At 40.6% G+C, this 20,120-nt stretch overlaps 1 protein-coding gene across 1 annotated transcript in view; it reads right to left on the bottom strand.

Moving 5' to 3' along the window:
* Positions 1 to 484: 484 nt before the first annotated feature.
* Positions 485 to 20,120, bottom strand: part of lypd6b (LY6/PLAUR domain containing 6B) — a 40,225-nt gene continuing 20,589 nt past the window's right edge. The window contains exons 3-6 of the mRNA XM_072685255.1: positions 3,033 to 3,166; positions 2,779 to 2,877; positions 1,549 to 1,679; positions 485 to 960 (exon numbers count right to left, since the gene is read on the bottom strand). Coding sequence (XP_072541356.1) covers positions 784 to 960; positions 1,549 to 1,679; positions 2,779 to 2,877; positions 3,033 to 3,138 — 513 coding nt within the window. The 5' untranslated portion in view covers positions 3,139 to 3,166 and the 3' untranslated portion in view covers positions 485 to 783. The remainder of the gene's footprint in view (positions 961 to 1,548; positions 1,680 to 2,778; positions 2,878 to 3,032; positions 3,167 to 20,120) is intronic.

Below are 20,120 nucleotides of genomic sequence, written 5' to 3'. Positions count from 1 at the left end.
AATGTTAGAATGTCCGTATGTCCATCACTGAAGCCTCAAAATGACATTTTCCAGGCTTTCATGAAGGCTGTTATGACCATGACCGATTCATAAAGCTGACTGACTGGCACAATAAATAGTCCATACTGGACAGTCCATCACTGAAGCTTCAGGGTTTCAGCTTCAACATTTTTTGGCCTTCTTGAAGGCTTTCGCCCTCATGTCCAACTCCAAAAAGCTGATTGTTTGGCCCCAACAAAAAATCCTATTAAAATCTCCATATGCCCATAACTGAAGCCATGGGATATCGAGTTTCCAGCCTTCAGGAAGGCTTTTCTTCTCATGTTCAATTCACTGATTGACTGGCACAGCAAATATTCCAAAATATACAATATTGGAAAGTCCATGTCCATTCACCACTAAAGCCTTAAAGTTTTTCTGGCTTTCATGAAGGTCTTTTTCCTTTGACCAACTTAAAAAGATGACTGGCTGGTATCTCCAATATATTCCATATCGGAATTTCCATCATTGAATCCACAGGATGTTCTCAAAACTGGAAGACTTCTGTCTTGTTGTCTAAGCTGAAAAGCTGATTGGCTGGTACCACCAGCATTCCACATTAGAGTATTCCTTTTTTCCAATTTTGGAACGTCCATATTTCCATCACTGAAGCAACAAGACGACTTTTTCTTTCAAAGTTTTTGTCCAGTACTACTGATATTCCAGCTTGCTCCATAGTGAGAACTCCCAGCAGAGGAACTATGGCCCCAGGGTCATTAGTGCAGTACACAGAGGTTCTGATGGTTACTGTTCCAAATGTAACAGTGCTGACAGAGCAGGAACGACAAGGAGGATGTAATTCCATTTCCTGCCACTGGGGGCAGCGGAGCTGAAGGCTTGACTCCGCGTGAACACTGCGTTAGTGTGATTAGTGGGAATCTCCACGTTGCACGCCATGCCTTCACAGCACGATACACACTCCTGGAACACAACAATAGACAGAGATCTTCAGAACAAGCCAGAACAAAAGATCTGAGGAAACGATTCAATGATCTCCAATCCTTCTTGTGGAGAGCTACTTTCCTACGGGTACTCCAACCCAAATCCAACACACCCCATTCAGTAAATCAAGGACACATGAACTCAGTAATTAGTTGGATTAGGTGGGGTGGATTAAAAATCTGTGGGAATGTAGCTCTCCTAGATATTTTAAAAAAATTGTTTGTCAATTTCCCCCCAATTTTTCTCCCAATTTAGTACCGTCAATTAACCAACCCATTCATAGTTCCCCCTAGAACTAGCAATGCTTCTGACAATAGGAAGGTAAGGACTCCTCCAATACATGTAAATCCAGCAACCAGGTCCCCAGCTCCACCACACTGGCCAACATTGCTTAAGAGTTGGCCGGAGAAAGGGCTGTCTACCCACCCAGAGAGAGCAATGGCCAATTGTGCTCTCTCTGACTCTGGTTGTTGATGGCTGCTTGCGCTGGGCCGCTGAGCTGCTCGCATATATCAGTTTATTTTTATACTGATACGGAATATTCAGCTTGATGTAGGAGGCACTCACAGTATGATGTGTGTTTCCATGATGTCGGCAGCCTGCCGAGTTGCAATCCTCCCATGCTGCACACCTTTTAGTCACAAACTTGGTTTTCCCGTGACGGCTGAAGTGATGGATGGTCATACAGAACTGAGTATCTGTCAGCAGAAAGAACAGCAACAGAGTTTAGACTAATTATTTAGGAAAGCTGATCTTAAGTGAACCAATGACTTTTCAACCAAACGGCAAAACCTTAAATAGCTGTGCTAAAAGCGTCAATCAAACATCCAACTCACAACTGAACTCAACACCAATGAGACAAAACATTATGACCACTCACAGATGAAGCTTAAAACACTGTTTATATCTCAGACCCATGCTAGCAAAGAACAACCTCCAGGAGTAGATCCTTGGAATATCTGGGCTAGCATAATTCATTTCTTGGGAAACCCATGCTAGCAAAATTCTCCAAGAGTTGATTAAGCCTTGAATAGCATGTCCAGCCTAAGTGAGGAAGAGTAACAAACCTCTAAGCTGTTAATCAATTCCTGGGATATCCATGCTAAAAAAAAATGGTAAAACCTCCAAGGCCTTAATAAAACTTAGATCAACAGGAAGATCAAGAGCAACAGAGTTACTGCTTTCACCCGCTGGACAGCAGCTGTAGCTGATTAAAAGTTACAGCTAACACCATTCACAGCACTTAAAATGTGGGAGATAATCAAGGTTTACTGCGTTGATTAGCAGTTATTCCCAGCACCAAGTGTGGGCGATAATTAAAAGATACTCCGAGTAGCAGCCATAACTTTACTAAATCTTACTGTGAGTTAACCAGCCTCTAAGCTGTTAATCAATATCCTTGGGATATACATGCTAGCAAACCTTTTTAAGACCTTATGATAAAAACGTATGATAACAGGATATCAAATGAATAATAAAAAAATAATTTCCAACAAGGGCAAAACTGTCATGCCAGGCAACTCAGAAGACCTCAATTTGATTGAGCATCTGCGGGAGCAGCTCCACCTCGCAAATGACTGGACCTAAAAGATCTACTGGTGCCAGAAATAGCAGAGTACCTCCAGAGATCTTCATAGAGTCCGTGCTTCAGTAGGCTGGGGCTTTTCCGGAGGCACATGGAGAACCAGCAGCATATCAGGTCATAATGACTTTTGATTTACCCAGTAAAGTGGCCTTGTGGACACGATGTGAGGAATGTGTGTGGGTGGTTGCGTTGTGTGGGACATGGTCACTTACTCTGCGGACACCACTTGTCTTCAGCCCAGCGATTGCAGTTGTAGTTGTCCTGGGCCTGCTCGCACGTGAAGCACTTGAAGCTCTTGGGGTATGGAGTGGCTGCACAGACATGATGTCTAGGTTACACATATGGACACAACGTGATGGTTCCTCTAAGAGCTTAATCTTCCGGTGAGGTCATACAGAAGATCCATGAAGGGCCAGATAGACAGAACTGCTATATATGTATATGAAGGGAAACAGAAAGCGCTTACCTTCCACAGGGGGCTGGATATTGTAGAAGTTGATGCTGTCACCTTTCACCACGGCCAAAAGGAGCTTGGAGGCAATGACGAGATACACAGCTGTGGGTACAGCCATTCTTGAGCCCTGAATTTCACAGAGACACCTGAAATTAAGACATAAGGTTAAAATTAGGGTTGCAGTGGTATGCCAGTTTTAGTATGAAAATTGATGCTCATCATATTGTGTACATTTGCTTAATACTGTTTTTTTTTTGTAGCTACATACTAAATTATTCATAAAAGCTCCACCTCATGTATAGCAGTCTTTATTTATTTGCTCATTATTATCAAAAGGGAGACTTTTTACATATACTTCCATTATCATTCAAAACTCATTCTACTGCTTTCACTCCTTTAAGTGTTGTTGTACCCAATAATAAGAAGAAGAATACTAAGAAAAAAAGTGAAAAACTTCATTAATGAATGAAATTAATTATTTAGCCATGATTCCAAACAAACAATCAGACACAACTTCCATCTAATTTGGTTGATAAATGTAGTAATTGAGACACATCATTAATCAAAATAATAATAACAATAACAATGACAACAACAACAATAAAAATAATAATAATAAGAGTTGTGAACTGAGCCTGTACTGTGGTGTCGGACATGCTGGGGGTGCTTACTAAGCTAGTATTTGCTTAATTAGTCAGCTACAGACTCCACAGACCCAGTTGATCCATCGTTTAATATTAGTTGTTGTTCGTTTGGCATTTATTGTGTGATTTATTGAACATTCAAATGTAAATACAATTAATTAATTATAATTCATGAATTAATTTTAATAAAATACTTTACAATTCTGAAGTGCTGAGATGCTGTAAAGTCACAATATTTCCTGAGACGGTTATCATACCGTTAAAATCTGTCAAAATGCAAAAGTCTTTAATTAATCAACAGGTTAACGCATTTTCAAACATCTCCAAACTGCACTAAAACTCTCCAAACTCTAAAACTCTTGACTTAAAGGCAAAGTTTGGTGAAAAATCTAATATATTTTTCAGTTTGGTTTCTTAAATTAGCTTCTTTAGTTTTGCACTGGACCCGTGAGGCTAACGTGGCAAACCAGTAGAGACGCATGACTACTCCGCCACGATTAGCTAGAATACGCAGTTCTTTATACCGAACACAAAATTTAGACTTGTATCTTCATTTTCGTTGATAAATGTAGCAATTTTAGGGCACAACATGGGCCAAGTTTAGCGTTAACAGCAACGGAGCCTGTACTGTGGTGTCAGGCATGCTTGGCAGGCTAACTAAGCTAGTATTAGCCTAATTAGTCAGCTACCGCTACAAATACCACAGAACCAGCTGATTGAGCGTTTAACGTTTAGTGGCTGTTGTTAGATTGACAGCTTGACATTTATTGTATGATTTATTAAACAGCATTTACTTCTTTGCTGATCATGTAAGTGAACTGGAGCCTAATCATTCACCCCTGTCATTCAAACCTACTTCCCTCAGTTTCCGATTTTCGCAGAGTTAGTAAATAATTCGTAAATATGACAGCTGTCAATCAACAACTTTGAGATGGAGGTAAAATTCAGCCTAGCGTCCAAACTTGCTAAACCAAATGGCGAGAATCCAGCTAGTACCGACTTGCTGCGTAGGCTAACGGGTTTAGCTCAGGCTAACGCACGTTAACTATAGCGAACATGCTTAATTCAGGCTAACATTAGCTAACAGTGTAATCTTCCATATTTGTACTTCATCACAGTACGAAATAACCGCCAGATTTTCGTTGGGGACGGGGATGTGAGATTGATCTTCCCAGAGGCACAAAGGCCGAACAAACATGCCACCACTCATAAATAATAGATGCTTGTGCAATTAGCATGGCGCTTACTTGCCTGAACTACAGTTGTTCCTCTCTAATATGGTTGTGTATGTGGTTTCTGACACTGTTAGCTAACAAAACATTGATGACCATAATCTTGATGGCTTTCTTGAACTTTCCCAAATCAAATATTCCAGTTTCGCACTGGAGCTGTGAGGCTAACGTGGCTAACCAGGAGAGATGCAGGACTGTGATCGGCCATGATTAGCTAGAATAGGTCGTTTCATATTTTATGCCAAGTTTAGAGTTAACAGGAATCGAACCTGTACCGTGGTGTCCGGCATTCCCCATTAACTACTTGTTAGCTGCATTAGCCTTATTAGCTCCAGTGCAAACCTCAGACACCAAACATGCCATGTCTGACTGACTACATTCGAGGTAAGTGGAACAACTGGGTAAATGCTATTTTCACTAGACTTTCCCTTTAAAAGGTAAAAGGCTTTTAGTGAATAAACTGGATCACATACATCACACTGGGACAAACAATATGAGCCTTTCAAACAATGACTAATGGACCTTCAGAGCGGTCCAGGCCACTGCGGTTTCTGTAGAAAGACAGGGGGTGATTTAATGGGCTTAGGCCAAGCCAGCGCAAAAGGTCCCCACTAAGGCACTTAATACCAATAAAAGACAGACACCAGATGTCAAACAACATAAATAAGCCTTCACCTGACCTACAGTTCACAAAATGGCCTTGGGGCAAGGAGGTGACCAGGCACATACTTGACACCATGTCTAATTTAGGCTCTTGCAGACAACAGTTAGCAGTGGACCAGCCTCAGCTGACCACTCAGATAAGCTACAATATATACACTATTCCCACTTTCCCACTTTTCCCAAGCACTAACCAGATAGCAGACAAGTCAGTTCTGGCCCACGCTTATACTTTAATCCAGCCCACATTCCACTACCGAACAATAGTGATAGCTTCATCCAAATCTGGGTGGAGGAACGCAGCCACAGCTGACTACAGTTGGGCTGATTTTGGCCCAAAACTGAAATGCTGTACAAATATTTCACATGGTGGGTTGCTTGTAGGCCGCATGTGACCCAGAGTATGAATACCATACCAAACCATAAACATTTCTGCTACAGTTGCGCTAGTTTTGGCCCATAGTTCACTTGCCTTTTACCCCTAAGTGCCATCCATCCATCCATCCATTCATCCAGAGTGAGGCCAATTATATTGTCTATGATTCTCTGCAACAGATGGCTGTGGCATCACCAGGGATCAAACCAGCCATCTTCTGATGATGATGATAACGCTTAGATTGTTGTGCCACTCAGGAGCTAGATAGCTTTTTTTAAGCCTTAATTGGTGATTATTTGCATTTGTTTTTGTCGTATAGACTATAATTTTTTTATATTGTTATATAACCCAAATTAAATTAGATCAGAAAACCCAAAAGCAGAACACTGTAACAGTCTGGAGTCTAAGGGCATTTGGTCTATTTTACCATATCCTCTTAAATTTGCCTTTAAAGGCACTTGTTTTTCCAAGATTTTATAAATTCTTCATATTTCCTGTAGAAACATGCCTTTACTCATGTGGACAAACTGTTATGGTGCTGGAAACAGGTTTACCAGTGTCTCAGCTTCACAAAAGTGGAGTGTCTGAGTCTTCACAGCCTCGTAACTCTGGAAGTGCATCACCTACCATCTGGCAATAAGATGCGATGGAAAGGGCGGAGTCTACAGATTCAAGGAATGTTTGAACCGTATTTCTGTCCCTGTATTATTACAATGATATTAATGGAAACATCAAGAAACATAGAATTTCACACAGGTTTGAAGACTCCATGATTAAGAGTATCAAATGAAAGGCTACCATTCATACGCCTTACCTACACTCAACGACGGAAGGTCCACCTTCCTTATATGACCATTATATAGGTACAAATTACAAGTCAGGAGTACCGTTATCAACAGATGGGCTACGGTCTCTAACTGCACACAAGCAAGGTGGCAAGCAATCGCTCTACATCTGTGCCTCTGGCGTCCAGCCACAGGCCAATCAATGCTTGGTTCTGGCAAACAGGTACACAGCGTAGGGCATGGTCTGCTGTTACGAACGCAGCTGCTGTGAATGACATCACTGATTTGCGTTTGATAAAAGTAAATTTGCTGGGAAAACAACACGTTAAAAGAGACCTGATAACATATCTCAGAAAAATCTCTTAAAGAGCTCTAATTGCGTCATGTTCAAATAAAACGCCTGGCACCTGTACCAGCCTCTTCAGACCATGTGTGTGGCTCAGGGTGTCCCCTTAAAAAGACCAAGTCTTATATGAGGTCATGAGAACTAGCAAGATAGATTGTCTGTATCAGAAGAGCTCAAATCTAAACACTTTGATTACAAAATTAATAGAGGACTGCGCAAGACAGCCAACAAAACCTTGTCAGAAGTTTGCGGACACCTAGATTAACTTTGAAATTCTACTGTTGATTTTAAATTAAATACAATGCTCTGAAGTCTCTCAGGTTGTCACTGATGAAAAGTATTGGCTTTGTTAATTTAACCCATTTATTTATTTAGATTTACATTTTTCTTTACATTGAATAAACAAATTCATTTGAGTTTACCAGTTCGATACAACTAGGAAGTTTTTTGGAAACTGGGAGACCAGTTTCTACACTTACAAAATGTGTGTTAAAAGAACGTTTTAGAACTTACTTAAAATCCAAAGCGTGTTAAAGAGGGGGTTCTCAAAATTGGCCAAAACTTTCAGTTTTTGCGTTTCAGTGAAAATGTGTTAAAAGGACAGAACGTGTTAAAAATCTAGGTCTTTCTGGCCTCACCTTCTCAGTACAGCAGGCTCAACCCCAGCACCACTATGGTAATCCATCTTTCTTTAGGCCTTCTTGGTCACCTGCATGGCGACCCTGGAAGTTAATCATTAAGGCTGGGTGTAATCACCATTCAGAGAGAATGAGAATTTCTATGCTCTGCCGCTTGCTTGTACGACTTGATGCTAACCAAGATCACGTGGCTCTCGTTCATGTCATCATGTTAGAAACAGTCAACCTTCCACAGTGTTTACACTCCACTCTTGACTGAGTAAACCTGCTTTACGCTTGAGCGCTCGAGTACTTTATCGGACAACTGTTTAACTTTTCTTAGTCTTCTTAATTTTCGTAGTCAGCCGGTCATTCCTGAGACATTTCTAACGTTCTATCACATACTGGTATCCTTAATAATAAACAAAGTGGCAGCAGCCAGAATTCACTAAAATAATTTTGTACAATTTATAGATTCTATATTTTTTCTATAATTCTGACGAACAAAAACTTGTATGTTTGGATATATTTGAAAAAATAGCCCAAGGAAACAGGTAGGTGTCCATGCCAAATGAGTAGCTAACGAATGCTTCAGATGACCTAATGAGCTAACAGAGCTAACTGGCGCATCGAAAACCAATGAGGACTCATTGGCTTCTACATGAGGGGTTGAGAATATTGTACAGACATGGTTGTTTGTCAAAGAACACGATTTTCTGAGTTTCTGGACTCAGCATCAGCTGTATAGCATCCAGCTAACATCAGCTAGAATAGTTAACATCCAGCTAACCTCGGTCAGAGTACAGAAACAGAGAGTTCAAATAGTGATGACATTAAATATACAACACATACTTGCTTGCAAATGCTATTTACAGTCCTGTTAAAGCAAAATTTTAGCATTACACTGATTTGTTAACCACTTATTTCTGTCAGGAAGTACAATTCATTCGTGCTTTGAGCCACCCTTACGTGCTTACACGCATTTCTGGACAAGCTGAGAGCTACAGAACCATCACTGAAAGTGCAAGAAGCACATGAACTGTGGTGGTACACTTATATTACGTGATTTTACACAAATATGACTTGTGCGTAAAAACACAAATGTTTTTCTGCCTGCTTTACCAGAGGGCCGTACTGCAGTTAGCATTGTGCAGAGCCCGGAGGAACAATGACGGAGATGCCATTCTCCTTATTACAGTTGGTGGAGCAGCACAATGATTTTAACGATATTTTAAGGTACAAATACTACATAGTGTTGCTTTAAGAACTAGTGAAAGTGTCAGCCAAGTAGTGCAGTGAAAGCTTCAATTACTTGTTAGCTACATTAGCCTTGTAGCTACAGGGCAAAACCGAAGGAACTTTTGAAACCAAAGAATTGGAGTTTAAAGTAGGTGAGAATTTGAGGTTTTAACCAGCTTAAAGCAAAACGCTTAAGGCTTTTGTGTCTATTTAAATGAAATAAACGCTGGATCTGACCATTGGCGATAGCAATGATGGGGACACATTTGTTAGGACTTAAAAAAAAATGACCTAAGAAGTATGATTAATGCAGTATCAGTGAGAGACCTACTGAAAAGGTAAACAGACTAAGCACTCAGTTTAGTTAGCACTGACAGTCCTGAGGCCCTCTGATGGAAAAGCCTCATGCTGGGACATGCAGCACTTACTGGCTATCTTTAGTCTTTTCAGATGACCCTCAGAGGACACAAACAAAGCTCACAAAGTGAAGTGTGAAGTGTGGGCGAGACAGTCGGAAGAGAGCTTTGACCTCCACCAGCTTCCCCACCAGTCCTTTCACAGAACTTCATGAAAGGAAAGTTTGAACAGTTTGATGAAAAAAATCGAATGGCTACTTTTTAAATAGATAATCAATCACATGACCAAAGTAATATCTGGTCAGCAGTGGTTCTTTAATCAGTCAAGACCTGTTTTAGTGTTATTTTGAGTGTGAGTTTGAGTTTGACTATGAGGCTAATATAGCAAGCAATGGAAGTCTACGGCTCGGCTCGACCCGCCATCCCTCAAAATCCACGGAAGACAAGTGTCCAGGCTTTTTTCTGTCCTGGCACCAAAGTGGTGGAACGAACTTCCCCTGGGTGTCCGAACGGCAGAGTCCAACGCTACCCAGACTGAAGACCCACCTCTTCCGAGAATACTTGGGCGAATAGTAGAGTGGTCTCCTTACTGACTTGTGTTTAGGAGAGTCTAAGATTAGAGATATCTTTGAATTATTAGCCTATTCAAACTAGCTGAGGTTTTTCTTGAGTAAATAGCAAAGCACTTTTGTAAGTCGCTGTGGAGAAGAGCGTCTGCTAAATGCTGTAAATGTAAATGTTTAAGCATCCCAGTTAGCACTGGGCACACCGCAGGCCTAAATCATAACTGCTAGATGTTGAGATGGACAAAAGCATCAGGCTTGCTAATACAAAATCCCTTTACTTGTTAGGAACAGTAGCCTCACAGCTCAAGAGCAAAACTGAAGATCCAAACTTTGATCCAACTCCTCTGTTAAATAACCCAACACTGCATTCTTTACTCCTTCAGCCTCTAAACGGCAATGCAAAACAGTCCTAATCCTGGAGACCTCAGACATGCTTTGCATATCACTTTGTCATGCTGGCAGTGGAACTGAATTCAATGTAAATCAGCCTCAGATGGGTCGTTGTCTGACTGGTTTGGAGGCTGAAAGTAACACCTCCTGTTCCGCTAGCTGCAGTAGCACTGCAGGCTTTGGTGTGGATTGCTCCACTTCAGCTGTCCAGATTGACACCTAAATAACGGACAACATTCACGCCCATATTAACACGTAAGAGGGTCCCTCGGTGGGCATCTGGAGAGCCGGCTCTTTGTAGAGCAGGGTAGATTTTGATGAAACCGTTAAATTCACTGTTCTGTTCAGTAAAGTATCTTGGACTTTGGTTAAAACTGTGGACAGCAATGATTTTGAATGTTAGATCCAAGTACCAAACAAAGTTTGGACACTCCCGATTATTATAAAAACCCTGATTATTATAATTTTTCCAAACAAATCCAAAATATAAGAGCCAAAAGCTCTTTCAATGGTCTATAAACCTGTTGAAGCAGCTTCCCAAGCAGCTCTTCATGAAGCTGCTTAAAGGAAGCCTGGTTGCCCAAGAACTGAGGCAAGACTAAAACGATAAACACCTCCTACCCAATCAGAAACATAATCATAGCTTTGTACATCTTGTCACATGACATGAAGTCTTACCTTAATGCAGTGGAAGTAAAAGCTCAAGGAAACAAAGTGGAGATCAAGGTCTGGCTTAGAAGATGCAGCTGCTGGATTAGTGGGATGGACCTGACTGAGATTTTCAAATGAAAAAAAAAAAAACTGAGAGCTCATTTCCTCTTTAGCCCCTGCCCTTCTGATTGGACAAGTGGACGACCGGAGTAGTTTAGGGGGAGCCTGGGGCCATTATGTGCTGTAACACGGAAGTGTAAAGCCAGTATGGCCCAGGTAATTACCATTCACACACACTCACACTCTTGTCATCTGTGGGGGGAAGGGAGTTTTCCGGCCACTCTTTGCTACTACTTGACTAGAGCTGGGAAAAGTCTGTCCTTAGGAAACAGGAATCAGTTAAACATAAGAAATGAAATCTAAATTCAATCAAGATGAAAAAAGAACCAAGATTCCTGCTAATAATTACTAATAAATTAATAATTTCCTGAAAAAAAAAACAAACATTCTGGAGTTTACTAAGCCATATGTTTTCAGTCTATTCTCAATTTAAATCAGGCAAAATAATGAAAATAATCAAATTAAAAAGCTACACTAGCAAAGTCAGTTCTATGTACTGATATATGTACATAGTCAGTCATTGGCTTTAGAGAAGCTATCCTCCTGGGCCGGCTCCAGACTATAGAAGGTCCTTGGCAAGTTGATATTTTTAAGCCTCACCTTCCATCTAAGTGAGCCTGACCAGCGTATATAAATATACATAATATTATATAATATTAATTAATAATATTATAATAATAATATTATAAGAGATAATTATATATATTATTATATTATATAATATTATATTATCTCTTTGCTTAATCTGATATGTTAATAAGGCACATAAACTAAACTAAATCCCATATCACCTTGTGACTTCATCATTTAGCTTACAACCTGTGGATACCTGCTTGGTACCAGTTCAAATCACTTGAAAACAGGCAACATAGTGCTTGGCCCCCGATAATTGCCATCTCAATCTAATCTGCAGCCCAATACTAAACTCTTTTAGTCGTTTCCACAGTCCTTAGAAACGAATGTGTTTGACATCAATTTCAGATGAAATCCATATGTTAGCTGGTCATCTTGGTTGCTTACAATGATTATTTCCATTAATTAACCTTTTCTGACGTTTCACCAACATTATCCTAGCTAGGACGAGGGTATAACAATTATCTGTAGATTGGGGGGGGGGTAATGAAAATGCGATCCACTCACGTTCATCATTAAAGGCTGCGAGTTGTGCAAGTTTCAGTAAGTAAACTGTGTGTTAAGCCACACAGAGAGGGGGAGGGGGATCAGGCCTTGCTCTACAGGGGCCTATCAGAACTCTTCATACAATAAGAGGTGGGGTGCACCTGGAATCAGTGACCACTGACAACCTCCTAAGATCCTCAAAATGTCATCTTTCCATTGTGATGCAACTTGTAACTCTTCACTCTTATTAATGAAGGTTCTTGAGATCTTTAAAAGGTTCTTCACATTCACACATCTCCAAAAAAGAACCAAAAGAGGTTCTTTTGAAGCACTTTTATTGTTGAGTGTACGGGAACGCACCCCATGCCGTACCAATAGCAGCTCTTGATGAAGCCTCTGAACGCCTCTGGAGCAAAGCGTTTGCCAAATGCTATAAATGTAAATGTGATTCAGCATTTTTTTCCAGGTTTGCCCTCGGTGTGTGCAGGAGCAGTTCCCGTGACGACTGAGGAAGAGGATGGGGAGCTGTAATTGCTTCCAAGCATGCACCCAGTAGGAGGCCAGCCATTTTGGCCAGGTTTAGCGGCTTCCATCGTTAGAGAGTTCCGGAGTGGTTTGTTTTGGAGCAAAGCACTTGACCGTATACACAAAAACAAACACACACACACACACACACACACACACACACTCTTCGTTTTTCTAGAGCTGCAACTAATGACTTCTTCTGTAATCAATGAACTTATATTACAACTACTACCATCTGCAAGGTCACCAGTTTTTTATGCATCAAGTAAACAGTAGAACGTCCTACCCTTCCTGTAGTGCGCTGACCTCTGCACGAAAGACCACAAGTATTCTTCCTCTGTACAGGACGATGAATTATAAAAATATACTCCAATAAAAGCATTTTCACTCCTGGTCTCAAACTTTTTTTTTTTCAGAATTAGAACTGAAATTATACACTGATTAGCCATAACATTAAAATGACCTCTAATACTGTATAGTGCTGCCAAAACAGCTCTGACCTGTCGAAGCATGGACTCCACCACACAACCTCTGAAGGTGTCCTGTGGTATCCGGCACCAAGCCTTAAGCAGCAGATCCTTTAAGTCCTGTAAGTTGCAATATTTGGCCTCCATGAGCATCAATGAGCCTTAGGAGCCCATTAGACCGGTTCACTGGTTGTCCATCCTTGGAGCACTTTTGGTAGGTACTGACCACATCATTAAAAGTATAATATTTTTAAGGAACTTTTGGAGGTTCTTCAGTTTAAAACAGTGGAGGAACCTCTTAAGGTACTTTGAGGAACCCTCAACGAACCTTTTTTTTTCTTCCTAAAAACCTTCCTTAAGGATTGTAGAATGTTTTAAGAGTGCACGTCATACCAGGAACACCTCTCAAACCTGATGTTTTGGAGATGTTCTGACCCTGTCGTCTAGCCAACACTATTTGGTCCTTGTCAAAGTGGCTCAGATTCTTACGTTTGCCCGTTTTCCACACAGTTTTCTTAAAATCATCTAAATGAACTGCTTCCCAATGCTTCCACATTTCTCCTGTAGTGTTTGGGGTTCAGTGGGGTTCATAATCTGATGATTCTGTTGACAAAATATCACCTGAACTTTCAGAAAACTGCAGCCTCTCCTGCCTTCTTCCACCATCTGATATGAACTTTAGCTGCTCCCTGCCGCATTCATCATCAGCCAGCTTCTTGACCCCAGCCCAGCAGCTGTTGACCTGAGATTATGCGAATGGACAAATCTTCTAATTGCAACAGTGACACAATGACATGGTGTGGTGTGGCTGAAGTGACTCTAAATGAGTCTATTAAATGTCTCAAGAACTACCATGACTTATAGCTAACATCTCCAAACAGCAGTGATGCAATCCGGAGCCCAAAACATGCATGAACATCTGAGAACATCCATGAAACCTGATGACTAACAGCTTAGAGCAGTGTCCCAGGGCGCAAGGGTAGAATTGCTTCTCACTGTCCCCCACGGCTACCCCGGTAAATAAATGCATGTGCAATCTCCAAGCCATCTGTAAATACTTCACTTCCAATGCGTTTTATTGCATCCTTTGAGGTTTACGCATTCCTGGTACTCTGGCAGGCTTGGAGCTGAACTGCAGCAAAGCTTTCTACATTAATCACAGCATTTAAAAATTCCTAGAGCCAACAGTAAACCATCTTCTGAATAGGTTTCCACATAAAAACACCTCTGATGTTTAGATAACTTTGATATCTTATCACAGAGGTAGGAGTCATTCATTTTGTACGTTTTTTACAACCTCTTTCCAACCTGGGAGAGTCGTTTCTTTAAATTTCTACTTTTATTACTTTTTTTTTTTTTTTTTTTTTTTTTTTTTTTTTACTTTTATTACATAGAGGTTTATCAAAAATTAGAATCAACCCAATTTCAACTTTACCTCAGACACAGTGCTTCAGCCAGGCTAACCTTTCTTCTTTGGTTGTTCGTCGAAGCTACAAGGCTAATGTAACTTTAAATAGTCTTCAAGCAACTAAAGTATGATTAGCATTTAGACATTTTCAGACAAACATCAATATTCAAAAACAAGGCAAGTTGAAAGTGTAGTATTGGTGCGGGAGGAAAACAGGATTTTTTTTCTTAGCTAGCATTTACTAAGGTTCTCTGAGAGAGACCTGCGGGAGGAAGTTGAGGGACATTTACATTTACATAAGGCATTTAACAGACAATCTAATCCAGAGCGACTTACAAAAGTGCTTTGCTATTTACCCAAGAAAAACCTCAGCTAGTTTAAATAGACTCAAATTTAAAGATACTTCCAGGTTTAGACACTACTGGACACAAGTCAATAGGGTGACCACTCTGCTATTCGCCCAAGTATTCTCGGAAGAGGAGGGTCTTCAGTCTGAATTTGAGGACAGCGAGCGTTGGACTCTCAGGGGAAGCTCATTCCACCACTTCGGTGCAGGACAGAAAAAAGCCTGGACGCTCGTCTTCCGTGGATTTTGAGGGATGACGGGTCGAGCCGAGCCGTACTTGAAGCTCGAAGGGCTCTTGGTGCTCGAAGGGCTCTTGGTAAGATGATTAATTTGCATAAAAAAGGTTAACGTTTGGTTAAAGTTTGAAGATTAGTCAAGCTGTCGATGTTGACAGTGCTAGCACTAGTTTTTATGTGTTGACATACTTGTTTGGGGCAGTGGTGGCTCAGCGGTTAGAGCTCTGGGACAGGGTTGTAGGTTCGATACCCGGGCTCTGCAAGCTGCCACTGTAGTGCCCTTGAGCAACACCCTTCACCCTCTTTGCTGCCCAGGCGCCGCAGCCATGGCTGCCCACTGTTCCGGGCATGTGTGCTCACAGTCCACTGTGTGTGTCTCACTGGTGTGTATGTGTATGTTCACTGCACGGATGGGATAAATGCGGAAGCCAAATTCCATCTGTGCCCGTCACAAATCGTCAATGTGGTTGATTAATGTTTGAGGTATTTTAATATTATTTTAATTAAAACAGCCAATTTAAAACAATTTGGCAGAACAGATGGAAAATAGGCAAATTTAGGAAAATTAGCGCTCACCGCTAATGCTAGTTCAAGGTACTCAGCTTGCCAGCAAGCCAAACCACAACAGAAAAGGGAACTGGCTAACTAAACGCTGCATGTTCAAGGACATATGAGGAACATGCCGATCTGAAAGTTGTTCTTTACATTTTATCCAAATTTCATGATGAACGAACCAATAGAAATGCTCCAAAATGATGGCTACATTTTTCTTATACAATTGTTATACATTGTTAAATATATATGTGCAGTTTGTATTAGTGGTGGCAATCAATTAAACTAATTTAACTAATTCAATAAGATAATAATAAAATGCTAGCTAGAACATCCCTGAATTTTTTGGCGGGGGAACTAATAAATGTGTTATTAATTTAATAATGTGATACGCCTAATAAACTGTCTAAAGGAATCCATTTTTTCTTAATTTTCTTATTATCTTTTAATATCTCAGTGCAGTTTAGAGAACGTTAGCCTCGAACACGACGAAGCTCAGACCCAGAAACTTAAATAGAGAAAATGCTTCACCAACTTTTTTAAGAGATAAATAGATGATCTGTGATTGGGCAGGATTAAGATATGAGCTACGAGAGGAGCAGCTGTGTGTAAGAGAATAAGAGTTAGTTATGAGATTTAATCCATATTTCAGAATAAATAAATCTGTGTAATCTACCCTCTGAGCTCAACAGTAGAGACGTTGTGTTTATACCGCTAATACATCACTAGGCTCTGTAAAGAGAGAGACCTACAGGAGGCCGTTAAAGGCCAAACTTGAGAAGATGATTAATTTGTGTTAAAAAAAGGTTAACGTGTTAAAGTTAACCAAGTTATGTTGACAGCACTAGTTTGTATGTGTTGATTTATTCATATATTAATATTATTTGAATTAAAATGGTCAATTTCAAATAATGTGGCAGAAAATGTCATATATATTTCAATATATGTTGGATATAAGCAAATATTTGACAAAAAATATGTCAAATATTTAAAATCTATATTCCCATAGCTTTCCATCAGCTGGTTGATGCTTTTGTGAGGTTTCCAGTCGTATGAATGGATAGCAGTGTTAGCTAGGATGCATTACAATGCATAATTCGACGTGTTTAAGATCTTGTAATTCATCCGAATCCAGTCACATCACATAAAACAATATGTACAACCAAACATAGCGACTTCAGACTATTTTGGTTACATGGTGTTATGCTGGACACCACATATGTCAAAAGCAACTGTGGTACTACCAAAGTATGCAGTTTGCATGAAGCTAACTGGCAGTTTGTGTGCTTCCAATACTTCTTGTAGTTCCAATTAGCTACAGAAAGAGATTTCAGACACCAAACATGACTGTCTGACTGACTTGGGCTGAGGTTGTTTATATCCGAATTGAAGCCCAATGATTGCCTTAAGCTTTCAACAGTGCCTGGAAGGTCTAAGATTAAGACTCTGGCGTCCTGTTGAAGAAGCTGGCGTACTTTCCAGATCGCGTTAGACTAGTCTGAAAACATCTGAATGCTCTTTCTCTCATCAGGCATTAAACAAAGTCTGGCAGATCCAATAGCTAAGATAATGACTGCTAGAGCTCATTTATGAGTGAGAATGCAAACTCACCGCCCTACTGGCATGCCTTGCCTTCAGGGGAACAGCCTTGCTGTCAGCACAGACACACACTTTAATACGAAGAGAGCCAAGTGTGTTTTCTTTTTTTATAGAAGAGGCAGAGGGCCATTCTCTCACGGCCTGAAGAGCTTCGAGACGGAATATTAAATCGTGTAGAAATCCCCGTTGACACTTAAGCACAATTTACTGCATTTTTAAACAAAACAGCTCACTCTACAAGACTTCTGGGGGTGTCCTGTGGTTTCTGGTAACACAAAGTTTGGCAGCACATCTTTTAATTCCTGTAAGTTGGATTTAACTTGCTTTCATCCCAAAAAACGGACTTCCATTGCTCCAGCTTTTAACGGTGGACAGGCGTTAGCATGGGCCTAGACAGGATAGCCTTAGATGCCAATGCCCAGTAAGGAGCCTTGGAGTTGGCTGCCCACCGCTCTGGGTGTGTGTGCCCACTGCCCCTAGTTCACTAATGTGTGTGTGTGTGTGTGTGTGTTCACTACCACAGATGGGTAAAATGTGGAGGACACACAGATACATGCACCCTTTACCTTTATTGTCCCTGGTTTCAGCCCAGCCAACATGCTCACATGGAGCTTACATGAGTAGAACGTGGGCTAGAGGGGGTTTCAGGTGGGCATGGGCTTTGAGTGAGTTTGTACATGTGTTGGTACTGGGACCCAGATGGGGCCAATGTTAAATCACTGACCATGGTGGGACCCTGGTGGGCATCCATATACAGGATTAACATGGAACCCATGGACAAAACCCACAATCAGTTTGCTTTGCAGGCCATGAAGAGGCCATGAATTAAGCTACAAATGGGTACGTTAGAGCAGACAGACAGCGAAATGTGCAGCGCAGTGCACTGTTCTAGTCGGATAGCATTCCTGCAGCTCTCCAAGCCAAACAGGTGTTTGAAGAACAAAGACTGTGAAACACGAACACAAGCCGTCCTGAATAAGCTTTGCTCTTGGGTGGGAATAATCAGAGAAGCCTAAAAAAAAAAAAAGTAAAAAAATTAATCTATAAATCTCTAAATATACTAAATATCTCTCCCGCCAAACAAGTTTTTCTTGGCCATGTCCGTTTCCCTGCTGTTGATGTGCGTCAACTACTGTAATTATTAGTAGCTGATGAGCTGAAGGCTTAATTACTGTTTACAGTGGCGGTGCTCACTTGGGCGGCTTTTTTCTTGTCAAAAGAGTCAAAAACCACAACAGGCCCGTGGCTTATTTCAGGCTGAACTTAGCTGTGTGAATGGCCCATGCTCAAATGGAAAATACTGAACTTTCCCTGCTTTCTTAAAATAAAAGATGTTTCATGTTTATATAAAATTCATTACGTAAACATTAAAGTACAACGATCCAAAGCATCATATTCCCAGTCCATATATGGAAGCTAAGGTGCAAAAACAAAATAAAGAGCTATAAAGAGCTTTTCAGCCCAGGCTTTTGAGGAAAGGGTTTCTTCTGATGGCTCGTTCATAAAGGTCACGTTTGTCCAGGCATCGCTGCACAGTAGAACAGTGCACCCCTACTTCACAGTCTGATAAATCCCCTAAAGACCTTCTGCAGACTGAGAGCTTTGATTGGCCTTCTTAGCAATCCTACAAAAGCAGGTCTCTCTGGACAGTTTCTTGGCCTTCCAGACCTTAACTTGTCCTTACCATTCCTGTTAACTTCCATTTTCTAATTACACTGTGGCCTGAGGAAACCTGGTAAATGTATTTTTTTATGGTCAGGTCATTTTAGTGTTTAGAGTGCTAGGCAGCTGCTTAGAGGAGCCCATGGCTGCTGATTGTTGGAACAAGGTTTGAACAGACTGGGTATTTCTAAAGCTTTGAAATTTGCCTCACCTGGCCTTTCTTAATAATGATCATCACAAGCCATCCAACAACCCTAACGAGACCTTGGTAAAAAGGTATTTAAGAGCTGAAAACTTTTGCATGGTGTTGCTTTCCTTTGCTCACTCTGTACACAAAAATAACATATCACAATATTTTAAAGTATTTCTTTTACAATATACGATATTTATCGCACTAATAGCGTAAAATTTGTAAAAACTGCTATCCAAATACTCTCCCATACGGAGTACTGTGATTTTTACTAAAAATATGCTTCACTCTGGCTCTACTCTAATAAAAATGTATCACTATATGATACAATATTGTAATATTGCCCAATATTACATATAATGTCGTATTTTGACTAAGAACACAATAAACTAAAAAGCATGTAAACCAGAGATGAACTTCACAGGCATGGCAACAAATTCTCAAGGTATTACTAGCATGCTAGCTTGCTTTGTCAGCTCTTTTGCTGAGAGTGACGCCAATGACAGATTTACAGCTTTGTTTTCACAGAAATCCTCTTTGCAGAGGGCAACTGGGAAGTGGTGTTTTTCAAAAGGCGCTGGTGGACACGCCCTCCGTCAGGGATTGGGTGACATACAGTGATGCCTCGGGGCTTCAGGGCTATTCACTGGGCATGTTTTCTTACCTTGTGAACTATGAGCTATTTCTGGCCTTTTTGCAGGTTGAGGTAAACGGACAAGCTTAGGCCACGAAGCAAGAGAGAATGAGGGAGGATGACCCCAGAAGACACATCTACCTGTAGCTTTATTTAAACTATTATTACATTACATTTTAAAATAATAGTAAACATAAATCAAAAATAGTCAACAAAACATACAGAATTACTCCAACCACAAATGTTGAAGTAAAATATTTATGCAAATATTTATGCACTAGTAACACCCAACCAACCAACACATGGGGTAAAACAGCAACCACTTGGCTACACCTTATAAACCACTTAGGAATAACACCTGGATTGCCTTAACAGCTAAC

The sequence above is a fragment of the Salminus brasiliensis genome, chromosome 8 (genome assembly GCF_030463535.1).
Source record: "Salminus brasiliensis chromosome 8, fSalBra1.hap2, whole genome shotgun sequence".
NCBI classification, from domain to species: domain Eukaryota; kingdom Metazoa; phylum Chordata; class Actinopteri; order Characiformes; family Bryconidae; genus Salminus; species Salminus brasiliensis.
The sequence above is the reverse complement of the archived record's forward strand: the minus strand, read 5'-3'. Positions and strand labels throughout refer to the sequence as shown.